Here is an 18,842-nt window from a genome sequence, read left to right as displayed (position 1 = left end):
CTTTACTGCGAAGGATCGTTCTTATATACGTAAGAGTTTATCTTATAATACATTCTTATTTTCCCAATGATTCTGGGGGTAAAGCACTCTTCACCCTCGTCAAACCTTTGCCTGATAAATATATGGAAAACCGGAAATCATCATGATCAAACTTTATTTCACGCACATCATTTTGCCATCTCCACCCGCAAATAGCGAAAACTAGACGAGGCGGGCGGAGAGGTAAGGTTACAGTAATCATAACAGATAATATAACAATTGTAAACTAACTAACTAACTACCTAACTATACTAACTAACTAATAATTGTAAAGTAACTAAGTAAGCTATCTGGATGAATAAACCGTTTTCCCTCAAATTTCCAAAGTGAATCATTCAATGCTGAGAGATTCGTATACTTACAGTTCATAAACTATTCTATTTCCAGATGTAGCGATTCTCGATACATCTATGATCCGGTTCCTTTCAAAACTTCTGAAGAAAGGAAGGGTTGGAAAATAAGAGTATTCGAATCGTGAGCACTTACATAAAATTCATTTTATAGTCATATCAATCACTTAGTTAGTAGCCACATTCTCCTGCCATTCGTGATGACGGTAAGTTTTCTAACTTTTACTTTATTATTTCGAGACTTGGTCTGTCAAATCTGAACTAGTCTAATCCGTGGAAAGGTGTCGCAGATAAGAATAATTATGACAGGCACCCAAAATTTGAGGCTGACGAACTTAGTCCAGTTTGTGTGACGATTTGATGTAAAGTACGTTCATACATCTATACAACATGGCAGTCAAACCTGGGGCATACGTGACCTGTTGGTCACAATGGGTTAATAACATTTACGAATAACGGTTAATTTCTTTTTTTTTCCGTTACACCTGCGATAATTTTTTGTACGGCTAACATTTTTACGAATAAAGGCTAATATTTGGCAATTTTTACCCCCAACTGCTAAATATTTTGGCCGTTTCACGGATATCGAATAGCTCCAGTGAAACCCTCCAACGTAACTATCTCCATTCAATGTGTCAAAAGTGGTTGACACATGTTTGAAGTGTCAAACACACTCTAAATCATTGAAAGGATCTCCCTCTCCCATTCAGTGTTACCTGTATGCAGCTAGAGGTTCATGGAATCACGATACATTTTTTTTTTTTGGTGGGGGAGGGCGAATAGGTTAACTTAACAAGGGTACAAGTGATAAAATTAAAGTAATCATGAAACGGTTGTGGGTTGTGAGGGTCAGGGTATCAACAATTTTGTCACCGATTGCAGATGGTGAATCAACATACGATGATGAAGGGACCAAAACAAGATACCTACTGCGTGAATTTGTTGGCTATGGGACAAATAATCTTTTTTTTTAGGACAACCTTTGTTTGCAAGTTGAATCGGAATAAACCAAATTCTATGATAAACTTAGTGCTTTCCTTTAAATGCACTGGCTATTTTGTCGAGTCGGATCTTGGTAAAAATCTAGATCCCTTGTCTTACCACTCAGGTACACAATGATAACAAATCAGAGAAACTTACAATGTGTTGGAATATGTGAGTCCCTTCAAATCTGGCACGGTGGTCAGTAAGTTATTCGTCAAAGTGCTAAAGGATTCAGGAAAATGGGAAAAAGACTTATTAATCAGTTATAATGATTTGATTAAAAGGCTAAGGTTCTCTTTCCAAGATCATCTATTTGGTACTGCCTGCTTTACGGGAAGAAATCCCCTGATTGGCCAGTCTCCTGGGAAGCAATCGTTTGGTCACGTCATGCAACTCTCAAATAGCGTTGTGTGACGAGAACAAACACTGAACCGTTGCAAAAGCACTTTCTAGTTGGCTTATTGAAATATTGAAATATTTTCTTATCAAATAACACGCCGCTTCCCTTTTCTGACTCTCATTAAAAAGTAATGCAATAAATAAGTGTATTACATTCACGTCTGACGAGGGACTAATTACAAAATCCAAATACGAAATCTAATTACGAAATCAGCTCAATTATCATTGGAAATGGGTCTTCAATGAGGCATTGTCAGTTTGATGTAATTTCCCTAGTTTTGGAACTCTCTGTTTTGAAAATAATAGTATTAGGAATGTAGCTCTTCTCATCTTTTCAAATAAGCTCTTATTCAATTTGCAATTTGGACACCAGTGGCCGAGTTCGGATTTTGAACACTAGTAGCCGATTTTTTACTTTGGATACTTGTGTCCGATTGACCGATTTACAATTTTGGAGAGCCAGTGTTCTACGGAGACAAGAGATTATAAACTGTTTATTTTCTCTTGATGGAGTGCATTTCGCATTTCGCAAGTTTAGCAGTATTCTCGATCGATTAACGACATGAGATTATAAACTGCAGTCCGTATTCTCTTGGTAACGCTAGTTGCTATTCTTTCAGTTGTGTGTGTTACTTACATTTTTTCGAGGCCAGTGAGTTGCTTAAAAGTTTCGTCCCCTATGGTCTTTATTCTGTTATGATTAAGCCACCTATCACCGATTAAAAAACATATTTTCAAGTTATTTATCCCAATAAATAAAACCAAGCTCGATATGCTTGAACTCGAGCATAGGAAACTGTGGCTGGAACATGGAATCAAGGCATCCAGGTAAACTTCTTAGGAGAAACAACTTTCTTAAAAGACAACTTGAAGACGAATCCTCCCTACACCGGGAGGTGACAAAACGCGGAGCCCAACTTCATAGAGTACCCTATGGAGTACCTAAATGGAGTACCCCTAAGAATCATGTATTGGTAAAATGAAATACTTTTCAAACATGGTGAATCGTTTAGACGTAAATATCAGTATATTTTGAGCTTGCCAGCTCTTCATTTACGTACTCCATAGGGTACTCCATGGAGTAGGGCTCCACGTTTTGTCATCTCCCTCCATACCACCTTCAAGGGAAGCTCAATAGTCTAATATAAAGCTACCTTAGGCTGTCTGAAATCAAAATCAAATCCCCACTCATAACCTCATAATCACCAAACATGAAAAATGTGAATAATATAGTGGAATAAGACATTCTTGAATATGATGCTACCGTAGCTATTGTTATCTACAATCAAGAACTCTGTAACCGTCGGTGTAAATTGTTCCTTAGAGACAATAAACTCGGTGAAGGTATTAGCAATATCTTTGATTGACTTGTCCATGTTCCTTGAATTTATTCGCAATCCCTCATGGACAATCCTTCACTCAAAATGAACGTCTGCCTCGACAATCCGTAACTTAAGATAATCAACCTCCCGTATTAAGCCAACTTCAAAGCGCACGAGATCCAATACAGGATACAAAATGTTTTCACGCCTGTAATTCGACCTTGTTTCGAAACAGTAAACCATCAGTTCTAACACAATACTTATACGAGAGATAACTGGTGCCTAGATTCAAGTCCAAATCAATGTGCTGGCACAAAAAAACATGAAATTTTCCTGGCTCTGCATGATAATGACTGAGGCCTCTTATGCTTCTCACCTGTTATCAGGTTTAAAGAAGAATTAAAGAAGTTCTATCAGTAATATCAATCTGACTAAAGGAAATTGAATATTTTCACAGCCAATGGAAGCTGTCAGCCGGGTTATTTCTTCACTGCTTCATCACTCCGCAGGGACTGATGTTCCATAGCTGCCATACTTACAATTTATTAAGTTGATTGGTAAGTCCTTCCAATGTACCCTTGCATATGTGAGTCAGCTTATTAAAGCCCAGATCACTGAAAACGGAGAAGTTAACAATAGTGCGATGTTTACTGACTTTTCCATGGACCTTGAGCTCTTTTTCTTTTTCGGCTTACGCAGTCAAGATTTACTGTTGATCGTAAGTTGCTGTTCATTCATGAGATCATTCTGTTTGTTTCAGTTTCAATGTTCCTTAAAAAGCGATGTGTAATTTTCCAAGGAAAGTTAGTCCTCATGGCCACTCATGCCTTCAGGTGGTGGTGGAGGATCTCAGTGGGGCTAACCGCAAGCCATTAAACGGTAAAGAAAAAATTGGTTAAAAGCAACAGTTTTATGGTCATTTTTTTCAACGTCTGACGATTAAAATCTATGAATTTTCACGCCTAACCACTAACGGAAAGAAATAAACTGTTGGCCGCGAAAGCCACTTTTTAAAATTACAGTGCTAAGGATTATATGACTTTAAGGCATTCCTCCTCTTTAACACATTAGTAGACATCGGAATTTGATCGAATCTCACCAGGCGAATCAAATCTTATCGCTAAAGCCTCGAATGCCATCAAACTCTACTTACAGTTCTTGTAATTGTTGCATTGATCGAAATGTTCCAATGGCGATATTTTCCAAGTCGCAATTGTTCATTGAACTACATACAAAGTTATGCAAAAAAAAAAAAATAAATAAATAAATAAAAGAAAAAAACTGAAAACTAAGCAAGCTGGTGCTGTAGAAAGAAATTATGGAAGAATGACACTCATGTTATCCAAAGATTCCTTGGGACTTAATGAAGAAACCGACCTTGGAGAGTTTCGGAAGAATTAATATTTTTTAATCGCCAATGAATGCCTGTTTCTGAAATACAAGTGTCTTAACTTAGGATACTGTTGGGCATTTTCCGTGAAAATACATGAACAAAACGTCGAAAACAACGTCAGAAGTAACCACACCCTGAGACAAATAATAGTTTGTTCTATGGCTGCAGTAATTTATATATTTAGCCACCGAACTTACAGACTTTTCATATCCATAAAACCAGCGAAGATATCTGATAGCAGAGATGGTCCAAGTGGATTTAAATCAAGGTATCTGTAAGAGTGAAACGTTTGTAATCAGTACAAACTTTCTTCTACATTCAGGTAGGTCGCTGTGATAAAAAAGGAGGTGGCAAATATTCACGCTCAATAAAATGTGATGAGCGATGCAATAAGGTATGAAGTAATGATGAGAGGATAAATAAGAACACAAGAGAAAGAAGAAAAGGTTCGTCATCTCTTCTCATAACATCATTTCTAAGATATAGAGGATATTACATGGCCGCGCGGGGATACGAATTTTATCGAGTGCTGAAAGTATCTCTCACTCGTTCGCTGCGCCCACTCGTGAGAGATACTTTCAGCACGAGAAGATAAAATTCGTATCCCTAAGCGGCCATGTAATGTTCTGTTTATTATATAGATACTGATGAAATTTCAAATCAACCGACCGCGCGCCTGAGCGAGAAGCTCTATTATAATTGGTTAATTATGTTGGTAACCATGGCCACACCAATGTCCTCACACGTGAAAGATAAAAATAGTATCTTCACTGCGCGCGGTGAAGATATGACTTAATTAGTAAAAGGAGAAATCCTGGTATTTCATCAGTATCTGTATAATAAAGCTATTTCTTAATTGCATTTTTAATATGTTTTTTCTTACGAAAAAGACACTTACAGTCTCCGAAGCCGTGTTAATCCTTTAAGAATAACCTTTGCATCGGTATTTGATATAAGGTTGCGTTCGAGGTTCCTAGGCAAATAAAGTACTTTAAAATTAATTAGCTTATTCATTTGTTTAACCGCGCTACCCTTACTTACGCAGCCTCAATATGAAGATTATATTGATTTGTCTACTTTAATAGCACAACTATAGACCCCAGCTTGTTCTGTTCTCTTGCCATATCTTAAATGTATTAGTGTAGTCGTAATTTGTCTAGAATTTTGAATCTCTTCCTCTGTATATCTTTTGTTATTTTATAATATACGTGTTAAACACTTCCCGCCTTGGGCAGTGCATATTTCCTTGTAATATTTTTTAATATTGTAATAATAATAATAATTCCAAAGGCGTCCATGTGTCTTATCCATGAACAAAGAACATCCTATGAGCTAAATAAAAGAGAAGCATATCAAAATGAACAAGACAAAATAAAAGAAAATATAAATACTTTTAAGCTGGAACGCATTGTAACTACGAACTACGCGACAAACTTTGGTCTATTTTAATTCTCTCGACAAAGAACCTTTTTAAAAAAAAATTCAACCAAAACTCACAGCCTAGAAACGCTTGGCGGAAGGTAAAATTTCCCTGAAATTGAATTCGTTTGCAGATTTCTGGAAAGAAAATAATAGCAAATGTTAGAAAATGAAGACTGGGTAATTGAAAATTCCCTAACCTGACATATTTTATTTTCTACGATATGATGCAAACTTACTGCGGCCAATTATTTGAAATTTTCTTACATTATTTCAAGCTTCTTCATATTCTTGAAAGCGTTCCGTGGAATGTGTCGCAAAGAGTTATTTTGCAAGTCTCTAGGATGAAAAGTGAAGGTGTATAAGTAATGATCAGGTGCAAAAGTTCATATAATCCAAACATTTCCCGTTAAGTTGCGGCGCTTTCACAAGTTGAATATCGTTTGGAGAATGACATTTTCCTTGTGAAAATCCCGAATTCTGATTCGCTAAAGTTTTGGACATATATCAGTTAAAGTGCAGTAATTGAGAGGTTTGGTCAGTAAGATAGCTGACTTGTTTCGTGGGAGTTTACATTTGACTCAAGGAAATAATTTGTCGACTGGCGAAGTTCATTTTCTAACTGTTTCAAGAATCTTACTTAATATTCCGGAACTTCAGAATGATATCTCATTTAAATTACCGTTATTACTTACAATTTCTCCAGAACAGTCAGGTTCCTAAAAGTGTCTTCCGAAATTGTATTCAGGGAACAACTCGAAAGATCTCTAAGGAACAAATTAAAAATGTCAATAAGAATGCTAATCATGATTATCATTTGACCTGTAGGGCCCCCCTGGTGAAAGCTGACGCGCGAAGGGCCGGGCAGGTTGACGTAAGCCGGTCCGGAATAGTAGTTCGGCTCTTAGCTTGCAAGGCTTTGTTGCAAGACACTTAAAAGGAAAAAGAGAAGAGAGTAAAAATACTGGGTTTTTTCGATAAATTGTGAGTGTAGTTCTGAATAAAAAAGAAAAAGGAGAAGTTTTTATGGTAGAATCTTTTCTGTGATTTTCCCAAGAGCGTCCCTCTAAATCTAGGTTGAACAGACTTTTCGAAATTTTCAACCTTTAATGTATGGTGATATGATAAAAATGCTTATTGACTGAGTTTGTTCAGGCCGAATGGGAAAAAATCTAGCTCTCAATTATAGCGTACATATCAAATTTAATATAGTTCACCGCAATTCGGGCGACATTGACGAGCTTTTAGGTTAATGAAGGCAATGTTAATGAAACCTACCAAAACTTCACGAGACTTCAATGAAAAAAAACATTTAAACGAAGCTTGGATTGCGAATGGATTAACGCGGCGAATACCAAAATGAAATGCGCTTTAGTTTGAGTAGAGACTACTTGTGAAATGGTCCAGTTAAGTCATAATTGGTGTTATTTTCCCTTATGATTAATTGTGTATATGGTTTTTTTAGTCTTTCAAAACTGAGAAACCATCTTTCTTTGTTGTGTGGTACTGAATGAAGCTCTGAATAAGCTGAGTTTGAAATATTCCAACTTATCTTAATATCTATATATAATTGACATACACTTCAGTCAATGGGATATTATCTAACCATTATTAATATATCACCGGGTGATACATAAGACACTAAAGGAGGTTATGATACGCCTAGAAAGGTGAAGGATGACTAACGTTTTCATATCACTTACAGTTTCACTGAATTGTTTGAGAATTTGGCTGGAATGTGTCCATGAAAATGACATTTCACTATCACCCTAGTCCTACCAAAGTTGGTGCATGTACAGACTTTTTGGCTGCAAACGTCACTCTCGCATGGTGTTACGAACCACAAGACCAAGATGACTTGTATCAGGCCAATAAACATCATTAATGAGTCCAAAGAAGGCTGCTGGGAACAGAATTTCTTGATTTAATTCTTGAATTCTTGATTTCTAAATTAAGAAATAAAAGCTTATTCGCTCTGACTGTTAGTCAAAAGACGTCACGAGCTTTGTCTATGAAGTAGACTTTTCGCGAAAGTTTGTCGACATTCGTCGTCGACATTGGTCGACATTGGTCGACATTGGTCGACATTGACAGTTTCAATGTTTCAAGTTAGGAAATAAAAAAAAGCTGTTGCTTAGTAATGTTTCTCTGCCAGTAACTGAAGATGAAACCGTCATAAAAACTGCTAAATCAGACCCCTCGTTAAGTTAGGTTATCAAAAAGAGACAGCCACACCGTTGTCAAGGCTCGGGAGCCAACAACTTACCTCTTCTGAGAGCTTGAGTTTGTTTGTAAAACACTTTGAGATACCCGCAATCAGGCCGCGCTGAATATCTTTAATTAAAACTTTAGATGGAATGGAAGCTATAAACCTTGCTTGCACTTTAAATCAACCGTGTTTCTTGAAAAAGGATCGAAAGCAGATTGAAAATAACTCTCTTGGTGTCTTGCGCATTTTTAAATCGATTATTTAGTTACAGCATAGCTTCGAACCATCCCTATTTGTTTTCGATAAGAAATATTCAGTGCATATAGATGGAACGGGAAGCTATAAAACTTGCTTTCACTTTAAATGAACCATCTGTTATTAAAAAAGGATCGAAAGAAGATTGAAAATCACTTTCTAGTTGTCTCATGCATTTTTAAATCGATTATTTAGATACAGCATAGCCTCAAACTATATTCCTGAAATATTTGCAATTGGATGATTTTAGAGATAACATTGGGTGACATATTATGGACGGTTTACGGTAAAATTTGCAGCCCTGCATGCAATGGTTAAACTTTAAACCCAATGAGAAAATAATTCATACATATTAGAGACAAAAAGGATTTTTACATATAATATTTACAAAACTGATCTGTTAAATTATAACTTCCTGTACATGCCTCGATAAGTAGTCATTAGTGTTCCATCCGGTTTGGTTATCGTCGTAATATTTTTACTGATTACCGTTTAATTTCGAGCCATTTTCAAATGACACTTGAGAAACACATCTTGGTTGCGAAACAGGGCTTTAACCAAAGAAAACAAATGGAAGCGATCTCTTTGGGGAAAAAATTTAACTTTTCAAGCGTTCTTAAACAAACATCCGAAAGAAGTTGCACACGGCATTGAAGGTTTGCCCCTCCTAGTAAGTGACTAGTGTCGTCAGACATTGGAGTAACTTAAATTTTCATTATTCTAATTAGTTATTTTAGTGTAAATTATACTAAAACAGTGAGATAGTATACCAAAAAAAGATGGTTTAAACTCATTCATTCCTGCAGCTTATTGCTGCATTCGAAGTTTGAGCAGGAGAAACGATAACACTGCGACAACACACGTCATGCAAGACTAGCAATGTGATATACCTGATTGAATGCAGCAAATGTAACGATCAGTACGTAGGCGAGACAGGTCACCCAATTCACCACCGTGGCAATCAACACCGTAGCGACATCAAGGGTGGACATAAAAACATACCCTCTGTGAGACATTTTAAGAACTGTGGAGTCGACCATCTTAAACTTACGGTTATTGAAAAAGTTAGAAGTCAAAATCAAGAAATCAGAAAAGCAAGAGAAAATTATTGGATATTAAGACTCAATCCTACTATCAATAAGCTTACTACATGAATAACTACTTTAATTTATTCATTTTAGACACCATGACACGTTTCGCTGTTATCTATTCTATTTTTATATTATTACGTCATGACATGTTTACTGTTGACACGAATTTTAAATTTGAATATTGCTCATGTATGCTCCTGAAGAAGACCGAGACGGTCGAAACGACGAGCTATTAAACCAACAAAGCTACATTAGAGTTGGCCTCTTGACCATTACATTTCTGCTCCTATAGATATAGTTAGATATAGCTCTTTGGCATACAAAGCTTTGCTTTCATGTCCAAATTGAGCACTCTAACTAGGATGAGTCATTGCTCTGCAATTGCGCATGCTCGCTAGTGTACTCTAGTTTGAGCACTCTGGCATGACTTAGACGATACCACAAAGGTTGGATCGTTTGGGGTGACCATATTGGTTCTCCTCCATCCTAGCATTAGCACTGCACTGATGAGGCCCAGGTCTCGCATGGTAAGTGTTGCTTCATACTCTTGTAGTTTGAAGTTGGTTCTGGTGTTTTTCGAGGTCTGAGTTGGATAAGTGAGTACCTGCCGGGAGGGAAAACTTGCGACTTTTTCCTCCCTGGCAGTGGTTGTTTTCTTTGGTTCCGTTTTGGTCGCCCATCCCTTTTTTGGGATTTCTCGGTCGATCCGAACTTGCTTTCCTTTTTGCTTTTTCTCTGTTTCGGTCACCCATCCCTCTGACTTGTCTTTGGGTTGGGTCCGAGTTTCAGCATGGTCGTGTCCTTTAATAGGACCATCGACGTTGACTGTCAGGGGCTCCCTGAGGAGGTACTTTTCTCGGAAGCGGTTGGTTTGTTGCTGGGTTTTTTTGACCGTGAGTCTGACCATCGGGTGGCTGCGGTGCAGGCATGTCCTGGCCGTGTTGCGAGAGTCACTTTTGCTGAGAACGGCGATGCTGCTAAGTTATTTTTTGAGGAGCTAGGTGTCATCAAGTTGGGCGATGTAGAGTGTAGGGTGGTTAAACCCCCTCCTCCTCCTCCCCAGCTTACTACTGTTGTAGTCTCTTGGTTTCCCTTTGAGGGATCAAACGACGCCATCAGCACAGCTTTGTCCGCATATGGTACGGTCAAATCTGTTCGCAATCAGGTTTGGCCCGGAAGGCCTTCAGTGTCCACCGGGTCACGCATTGTCCAAATGGTTATTAGGAATGTCATTTCACCGTTTATTTCTATCCGTGGCGTCCGCTGTAAAATTTGGTATAGGGGGCAACCCCTCCAGTGTACTACTTGTCATAAAGTTGGTCATAAGTCGGCGGAGTGTCCCCTTAGGGGCAAATGCTTCCGATGCCGTCAAGGTGGACATCTAGCTAGGAACTGTCAGGCGACCGTGGGTGCTCAACCTGCTGTAGACACATCAGTAGAGATGGACATACCCTCGTCTGTAGCTCAAGAAAATGATGTGACAGCTGAGACAATTGCTCCCGTCCCTAATGACGTTGTTGCTGAGTCTGAAGAGTGCGATTATAACCTTGAGGCCAGCGAGGACCGTTTTCCAACCTGCACATCGGTTGACCAAGTACCATCAGACAATGTCTCCCGTAAACGCGCTGCTCCCCAGACTTCTCCGGTTTCAAAAGGAACTGTAAAGAAGCCTGCTACAACGGATACAACCCGGTCGATTTCCGTACCAGTCGCTAATAAGATAACCGCGCCACCCTCCGTTACGTCGGTCATTTCTTCCAAGTCCAGAAGTGAGATTCTCGAATTGCTATCCACACCTCCTGGCCTTTCAGGTGATAGAGTAGACCTCCTACGGTTAACATCACACCTTCAAGTTCCTCCTGGTTCAATTGCCTTTGTTCTCAACCCGCAAAATGGTCCTCCTAGACATGTGCTAAAGTACACTCCGAAGAAATAGTTTAATATTAGTTTAAAAATTTAAAACCTAAAAATGAAAACTAAAAAGTAGTTTAAGTTATTTAAGTTATCGAGTGTGTGTGTTCAATTTTTGGTGTGAGTGTGTTAATTTTTGTTGAGGTGGGGTTCGATTCCCCAGCGAGTTTGGTGTCTGGTGACCCTCGTTTCTGGTGGACCCCAACCCTAAGGCATTGCACGCAAGCCATGGGTGGGATTAGTCCTGTTGGTCGGCGGGCATTGCACACGCCCTTCATCGGGGGCCCGGCCGTCCACCTTAAACATAAAAAAACTGCACTGATGAGGCCCAGAAGGCCGAAACAGTACTGTCTGCAGTTAGATATAGCTCTTTGGCATACAAAGCTTTGCTTTCATGTCCAAATTGAGCACTCTAACTAGGATGAGTCATTGCTCTGCAATTGCGCATGCTCGCTAGTGTACTCTAGTTTGAGCACTCTGGCATGACTTAGACGATACCACAAAGGTTGGATCGTTTGGGGTGACCATATTGGTTCTCCTCCATCCTAGCATTAGCACTGCACTGATGAGGCCCAGAAGGCCGAAACAGTACTGTCTGCAGTTATATATATATATATATATGTATGTGAACAGAACATAAGTTATAATAGGCCTAAACGGACAAAGGATGGTAATAGTCCCTGTGGGGTATCAAATTGTTTCGTTGTTCGCTAGCAAGAGTTAATACTTTCTTGGTTAACTAGTGAATAAAAATAAGAAAAAAATTGAAACTTTCCTTTCATGATTTTTAGCAGTAAAAAGACAGTCACACTTTCGCGACCCTCTTGTTTAGGGACATTTTTGTCAAAGTGATGCGAAGTTCAACCCGCTTTTATGATTGAAATGTTTGCTTGCCGCGCGAATCTTCTAACGTTAATGCTAAACGGAATTTTCCTTAAGAAAATACATCATCTTTTAAGCAAAGCATATTTGTCGCACATGTTTGAGATGATTGTTAATTGCGGTGCATTATGTAAGAAGGTGTTACGAGAAACGCCCTTATTTCAGCATTCGGAGTGACATCGGTGATGGCGGTGGTTGCAATCCTGCACCCTCGATCTTCAACGTGGTAACCTCGACCCTCGACCTTCTACCATAAGATAGACTCCCTTCAAAAGCAACAGAGCTTTGTCTACCAGGCAGATCTTTTAATGTATTAGCCAAAAGTCCAGAAAACAGTGATCACAAGGCCAAGATGATGGTTTTGTCTTCTGAAACTTCAGCCTCTTGATAATTAAAGTAAGGAAAACTGATCACGTGACATTGTGTACAAGAGAACCCAAACGGAAAGATCTAACAGATTTCTCTTTTGATTGGTTAATTAAGATTCGTGTGTATTAACGACAGTTTTCAATGTTTTAAATTAGAATAATAGAGTTGAAGGATAGTATTTGCTGGTATTCAATTAGCACACTTGACGGTTTTGTTTTTAGTCCTTTGATGATTGAAGTCAGTATAAGATATTTAGACCCTTTTCGGTAGACCTGAATTAAGATGTAAGAATTCTGTTTTTCGGCCGAGATCGCAAGCAAGATTTGAGTTTCGAACCTCAACAGCGAATGAACATATATGCATAAGGGAGGTAGTTTTCTAAAGAAACTGTGGTGCTGCGTAAGTGGGGGTGACAAGATAATTTGGTCATATCAACTAAGCTGAAATTGTAAATTGGCCATCGTAAAGAGTTAAACTTAAACAATTCTTTTTCAAAGTTAGCTTTTTAACTCCTTACGGTGGTCAATTTTCAATTTCAACTTGGTTGATATATAACCAACTAAATATATGTGCACTCGAATTGTTTTAAAGATTCGAATTCTGGTTTGAATTGTGTGTGGTTTCAAATACTCTCGAACGAAAATTTTTGCTACCCACTTATATTATGTGATTGTCAATTCATGACGAGGTCTGACTAAAAAATTATGGAAAGTAATTCACTCAAAATAGAGACAGCCACGTTTTTCTTACACTATCGATCCTGTTTATTACGAAAATGATTTTTTGGGAGATCAATTCCTGTTTATACTATCGTCACTGGTCATTGCTTTTCCATCCTGTTTGGCTTTGCTATCGTAATAATAAAAGCATTGTTTAGTTTCGAGCCATTTTCAGCTGATATTGACGCGATACACATCTTGATTTCCAAGAGCAATAAACAATCATGTGAAGGGCTCGAAGCAAAAAATTAAACAGACACGCTCTTTTTGGAATAAAATCAATTCCTGTTTATGCCATCATGAATGGTCATGTCATTGCTTTTCCATCCTGTTCAGTGTTTGTCACGATAATAATAGAAGTGTTTGGTCTCGAACCATTATCAGTTGGTCGCAATAATAAAAGTAGTGTTTCGTTTGGAGTCATTATCAGCTGAGGTCAAGGCAATACACATCTTGATTTCCACAAGAAATATAGAAACTAACAGAGGGCTCAAAGCAAAGCAACCAAACAGACGCATCTTTTTGGGCTAACATTTTAACCTCAAAAGTGTTCTTCAAACATCTGGAAAAGTTGCACATAGCGGTAAGTTATAATCGTCTTCAGTAATTAAAACCCCATTAAAGTTTTTGCGACAATCTTGCTCCTATCTAATGTTAAGTTTTTCTCATGTGGCTGAGTTTTCATTATGTTGTATAAGTTACTTTAAGCGTTTACACTTCCTGCCCTACGAAGTCTTTACTCTTTAAATAGTAGAACTTCATTTTCTGTCATTCAGTCAAAATAGGTCACAATTTATTTTCTCACAAAAACCTTAAAGCTTTACAAGGACAGGACTATTTATTAAGCATGTAGCCTAAATCATATTTTTAATGATGATTTAATTGGCATATTAAAGAGCTACCCCTTTGAACTTAAAGGCTTCATGACCGACAGACATTTAAAGATGATTTATTTTCAGTATTTTGCTACCCCGGCTGTAGGTTAGGAAGACAGTTATGATTTCCACCAATCAACTGCAAATCATCGCCTTGAATCTGTTGCAATTGCTTTTCGTCATCACTGAGACAGCGGGATATCCCTCGGGAATAGAGATAAAAATGTGTCTTTCTGTGGTGAGTTTCTCTTCAGCTTGTGACGTTAAAACCCATAATATTTTGATTGCTTTTATCCTTTGACCGTGTTGTCTTTACAGGAAACTACGATAAGACAGCAAAAATCAAAATTTCTCCATGGCCTTTCATTCCTTCTGGAACCATCTTTAATGTAACTCTAACATTCACACCCGGTAAGTTGATGTCAGTGAAATTTGGGGGAGATTTTTTAATACAATGATCTATCAAATGATTTCGATCGTGCGCCGTTGGTCTTTACATGTCAAAAGATTTAGTATTTGAAACTGGAAATGTCAGTCAATATTCCCAGAGATTTCTTCATATTCCGAAAAACTATGCGAAATAAATAAGAAGACTAGGCAACAGATTCCGAGGAACACCATCGTGACGTAGAAAGAAATGACAAAGTTGCGTCCAGACCAGTCGCTAAACAATGCAACATATGGTAGTCTGTGAAGGTGTAGTCTGATCGTCCGGGTGAGTGTAGTCCTGAGAAGGACTGTTGTCGGTGGCAGTGACTGACGTTTCGACAACCTGTGCGGAAGTCATCATCAGAGTCAAGTGAGTGATTGTTGTCAGTAGAATGTTCTTATTCCAGTTCGTGTGAAATGATCGGTTGGTTTTGCCGTGATGTTATTGGCTGTAAGACTCAAGTGACGTAAGTCGTTCGTGATTGGTCTGTTTCGGTCTGTCGGTAAAGCTAGGTTGTTCTTTTTCGGTCGGTTTACTAAGCTGGTTTACTAAGCTGGTTTACTAACTTAGAACAGACTCCCCTAAACAGATGTCAACAACTACCCGCCCCATACAAACGACTCATTCACGACATAAACATCACAAACGACCGAAAAAGAACAACCTAGCTTTACCGACAGACCGAAACAGACCAATCACGAACGACTTACGTCACTTGAGTCTTACAGCCAATAACATCACGGCAAAACCAACCGATCATTTCACACGAACTGGAATAAGAACATTCTACTGACAACAATCACTCACTTGACTCTGATGATGACTTCCGCACAGGTTGTCGAAACGTCAGTCACTGCCACCGACAACAGTCCTTCTCAGGACTACACTCACCCGGACGATCAGACTACACCTTCACATGTTACCCCCGGGTTCAAACCATTTACTGCATATGGTAGTCTGCCCCCAATCTCTCTGTAAAATCAGTACTCTCTTCATTTGATCAGTTATTCTTGTGTTTTTCACGTTATCGTGTTCCCACCAACAACGTTCGAAATATCACCTTTACTTTCTCTTCCCGTGTGTGGTCCGAATGTGCCATGTTTCTAACTGGTGCTTGTTTCCAACAGCGGTAGATGTCCTTGATGTCTCTAATGAATACGAATTCGTATAGATTTGAACGGCAAGGTCATTTTTAGGAACCGGGAAGACCAACTATGCGACACGTACCCAGACATGTGCAACTGTCCGGCTGGTGGTAAGACGTTTAAAGAGAGAAATAAAGTACGAAGTAGAAGAAAGCTTCCCGGCAATATACAACACGATAATATTGCAGTCAAATATTTCTTCAGATAACTTGTAAATTTTTTTCCTCCTAGAAACTCAAGTGAAGACTTGTTCTAAAACATTGTTAGAACCTTCACCATTTTTCAAGGTATTTAATTAATTAACGAAAACAAGCCAGCCGAGTATTTACTGTTCACCGTGTAATCAAGTGGCCCGGCCATGCAGCGCTATTTCTCTTTGTTTATATTTAATTAATATTAATATTAATACTAATATTAATATTTAATTAATTAACGAAAACAAGCCAGCCGAGTATTTACTGTTCACCGTGTAATCAAGTGGCCCGGCCATGCAGCGCTATTTCTCTTTGTTTATATTTAATTAATATTAATATTAATACTAATATTAATATTTAATTAATTAACGAAAACAAGCCAGCCGAGTATTTACTGTTCACCGTGTAATCAAGTGGCCCGGCCATGCAGCGCTGTTTCTCTTTGTTTATATGCTTATTTCATTTTTAGCCTACTACCTAACATCACATAGGTGAGCTTTGTTCCTCAGCAGCCATTCTTCCATCATTGACATTTACAATGACTTTTCTGAAAATGATAGTAATGATAGTTTTGATCACCGTGACTAAGATTTTTCTAATTGGGAATCGAGAGAGGATGTTTCCTTCTTTGTTGCTCATGTCATAGTTGCTTGAAGTTAGAAACAGAAAAATAATGCGTTAACGTTGAAGACATATTTTCTTTTGTTTTCATTCCTCAAATCATTAGATGATGACCCTCAGAGCAAGGAGCCAGTATTTCAATGAAGAGGATATCATGTTTCTCTGTTTAGATTGCGTGTTCAAAATTTACTAAAAGGCAAGCAAGAGTCGGGCCGTGCGAGCAAGAGGAGGATCTTATTGGAATTGAGTAAGCAGTGGAATGGAAACGTTAGAACTACAAAATCTCTTCGATAACCACAACGTTATAACATTCATTACAAAAAATTGTCTATAATTGACCTACCTATGGTGGAGTTAACTGTTGATTAGTTAAATTTCACCTTAAAGCAAAGGCTGGGAATAAAAATAAGGGGAGGGAATGGGGTGCATTACTTTAGGATAGATTAAAAGTGGCAACCTGGTTTCCGAAGTGAATTACTTCGATATTAGCAATCATAACAGTTAACTTGAAACAAAAAATACTGTAAACTACAAGGTCTCCAAGTCTAACAATATATACTAATAAATTTTACACTTCCCTGGTAAATTTAATGATCGATGTTTTGCTTTTAGTATTATATACATGAAAAATTTCTCTTTTCTGATTGGTTAAGATGAATGCAGTTTTCAGTTAATTCAGTGCAGAAGAGAGTTAATTCAGTGCAGAAGAGAGTTAATTCAGTGCAGAAGAGGGTTAATTCAGTGCAAGGAAAGAAACAAACCAGACATTATGATTGGTCAATGTCAATGTCAAGGTCAATGTCATTTGCAGGGTTTGAATAAATTATTTTTGCACCTGATGCGCGCGCTTTTCTTCTGCGTAGTTATGAGAAGCTACCTCGTATTTTTTCATTTATATTATTAATACATAATCACATGATTTTCTCGTGAAATTTGGAATAAATAAGCACTTGTAAAACTTTTCAAAGACCACAAATTGCACTCGCCCTACGGGCTCATGCAATTTTGTTAGTGTTTGAAAAAAATTACTCGTGCTTATTTATTCCAAATTCTACTCGAAATCATGTGATTACCTATACAAATGCGTTAGCTTCTGCCTGAAGTTTTTACACGATTATAGCAAACCTCATCCAAAACTTCATCCAAAACCGGTTACAATAACAGAGAGAAAAACAAAATACATATCTATATATATGCTAATTCTTAAAGAAAGAAAGTTTGAATAATAAAAGGAAAAGAAACACCTGGACCAATCATAGGTCAAATGAACCATTCCTGTGAAATATTCCAAATTTAAAATAAAAACGGCAAAACATAATATGCATAATAATGACAGTGCCAGCCTCCAAGTTAATATTAGGGAGCTTAAGCAACGACGACGGCGACGACAGCGAGAACGGCAGAAAACAATAGGCTTAATGAGCAAAAACAATCGCCCTGCACGTGCGTTTAACATTTTGGTACATTTCTTTGCCGTTCTCGACAAAAAAAAAAACATGAAATAACCAAACTTTAGGTTTCTCGTTAACGTGAGCGCATGACGGTTAATTTTTCTTTCTTTCTCCTTACTTTAACGCCGTTCGGGCAACCAAGAGAGAAGAATAGTTCGCACGAATGAAAAAAAGAAAGAAAAGAAAAAAAAAATGGCAAAGTCGTATAAATTTGAATCAGAAAGATTTTCCAGGGGTGCCAACGAAGCGTTCGCAAGCTTTTGGACTCTTATAAGCTTCTTACACTTGGTGCTTCCTCCAAAGTTCGCAGATAGATCAACTGCACCGAAGCTTTAGTTGGACTGGAGAAATTCTCAGCGTAATTCCTTGACTGGCGATCATTTGTAATTGGTATTAGTATAATTTCAGAGCTGAGCAAGGAGTTTCCAGCAATCTGATTGGTCGAGCGGTTCCTTATATGACGCTATATAAACCGCTCCGCGCGGTTCATATAAAATGTTAAAATAAAATGTTAATAAATGTTACGAAAATGTTATGATTTTAGAATTTTCTCTGTTGTTCAGCTCTGAAATTATACTAAAACAATTATTCGCCTCAGGTTCGGTGAATATTGTCGCATAATCCCCTCGACTTCGTCTCGGGTTGAATAATCCCCTCGACTTCGTCTCGGGGATTATTCAACGATATTCACCTCGCATTCGGCGAATAATTGCTAAATATAATGCTCCATGATGAAATAAGACCAAAATAAGGGACACAAAGGTTAAAACACTACGCAGCTAAT

The 18,842-nt window shown here is 38.1% G+C and overlaps 2 protein-coding genes across 4 annotated transcripts in view; one reads left to right on the top strand and one right to left on the bottom strand.

Moving 5' to 3' along the window:
- The window catches only part of LOC111344958 (uncharacterized), a 39,868-nt gene that overhangs the window by 12,416 nt on the left and 8,610 nt on the right, over positions 1 to 18,842 (bottom strand). The window contains exons 1-12 of one of the 3 annotated variants that reach the window (XM_088757547.1): positions 8,173 to 9,722; positions 7,610 to 7,852; positions 6,602 to 6,673; positions 6,174 to 6,245; positions 5,985 to 6,044; positions 5,386 to 5,460; positions 4,685 to 4,759; positions 4,248 to 4,319; positions 3,634 to 3,708; positions 2,410 to 2,481; positions 1,530 to 1,595; positions 402 to 473 (exon numbers count right to left, since the gene is read on the bottom strand). In XM_088757547.1, the coding sequence (XP_088613673.1) occupies positions 402 to 473; positions 1,530 to 1,595; positions 2,410 to 2,481; positions 3,634 to 3,708; positions 4,248 to 4,319; positions 4,685 to 4,759; positions 5,386 to 5,460; positions 5,985 to 6,044; positions 6,174 to 6,245; positions 6,602 to 6,673; positions 7,610 to 7,788 (890 nt within the window). In that variant the 5' untranslated portion in view covers positions 7,789 to 7,852; positions 8,173 to 9,722. Of the gene's footprint in view, positions 1 to 401; positions 474 to 1,529; positions 1,596 to 2,409; positions 2,482 to 3,633; positions 3,709 to 4,247; positions 4,320 to 4,684; positions 4,760 to 5,385; positions 5,461 to 5,984; positions 6,045 to 6,173; positions 6,246 to 6,601; positions 6,674 to 7,609; positions 7,853 to 8,172; positions 9,723 to 18,842 lie in introns of those variants that run through there. The other 2 variants (XM_088757548.1, XM_088757546.1) reach the window with 2 other exon arrangements.
- On the top strand, positions 13,642 to 17,446 carry LOC148733682 (uncharacterized). Its single transcript, XM_088756440.1, has 5 exons — positions 13,642 to 13,679; positions 13,891 to 13,925; positions 14,536 to 14,628; positions 16,024 to 16,079; positions 16,714 to 17,446. Exons 1-5 carry the CDS (start codon positions 13,642 to 13,644, stop codon positions 16,798 to 16,800), a joined length of 309 nt encoding a protein of 102 aa, XP_088612566.1. The 3' UTR covers positions 16,801 to 17,446.

The sequence above is a fragment of the Stylophora pistillata genome, chromosome 4 (assembly GCF_964205215.1).
Source record: "Stylophora pistillata chromosome 4, jaStyPist1.2, whole genome shotgun sequence".
NCBI classification, from domain to species: Eukaryota; Metazoa; Cnidaria; class Anthozoa; order Scleractinia; family Pocilloporidae; genus Stylophora; species Stylophora pistillata.
This window is presented reverse-complemented; position numbering and strand designations above follow the sequence as displayed.

What these genes read in the sequence shown, in the direction of transcription:
- LOC148733682 (XM_088756440.1), top strand. Translation starts at nt 13,642, where the DNA reads ATGAATGGTCATGTCATTGCTTTTCCATCCTGTTCAGT. An exon ending in GCTTTTCCATCCTGTTCAGT is followed by an intron (nt 13,680 to 13,890) that starts GTTTGTCACGAT and finishes TAACCTCAAAAG; the next exon opens with TGTTCTTCAAACATCTGGAA. An exon ending in TGGAAAAGTTGCACATAGCG is followed by an intron (nt 13,926 to 14,535) that starts GTAAGTTATAAT and finishes TTGTCTTTACAG; the next exon opens with GAAACTACGATAAGACAGCA.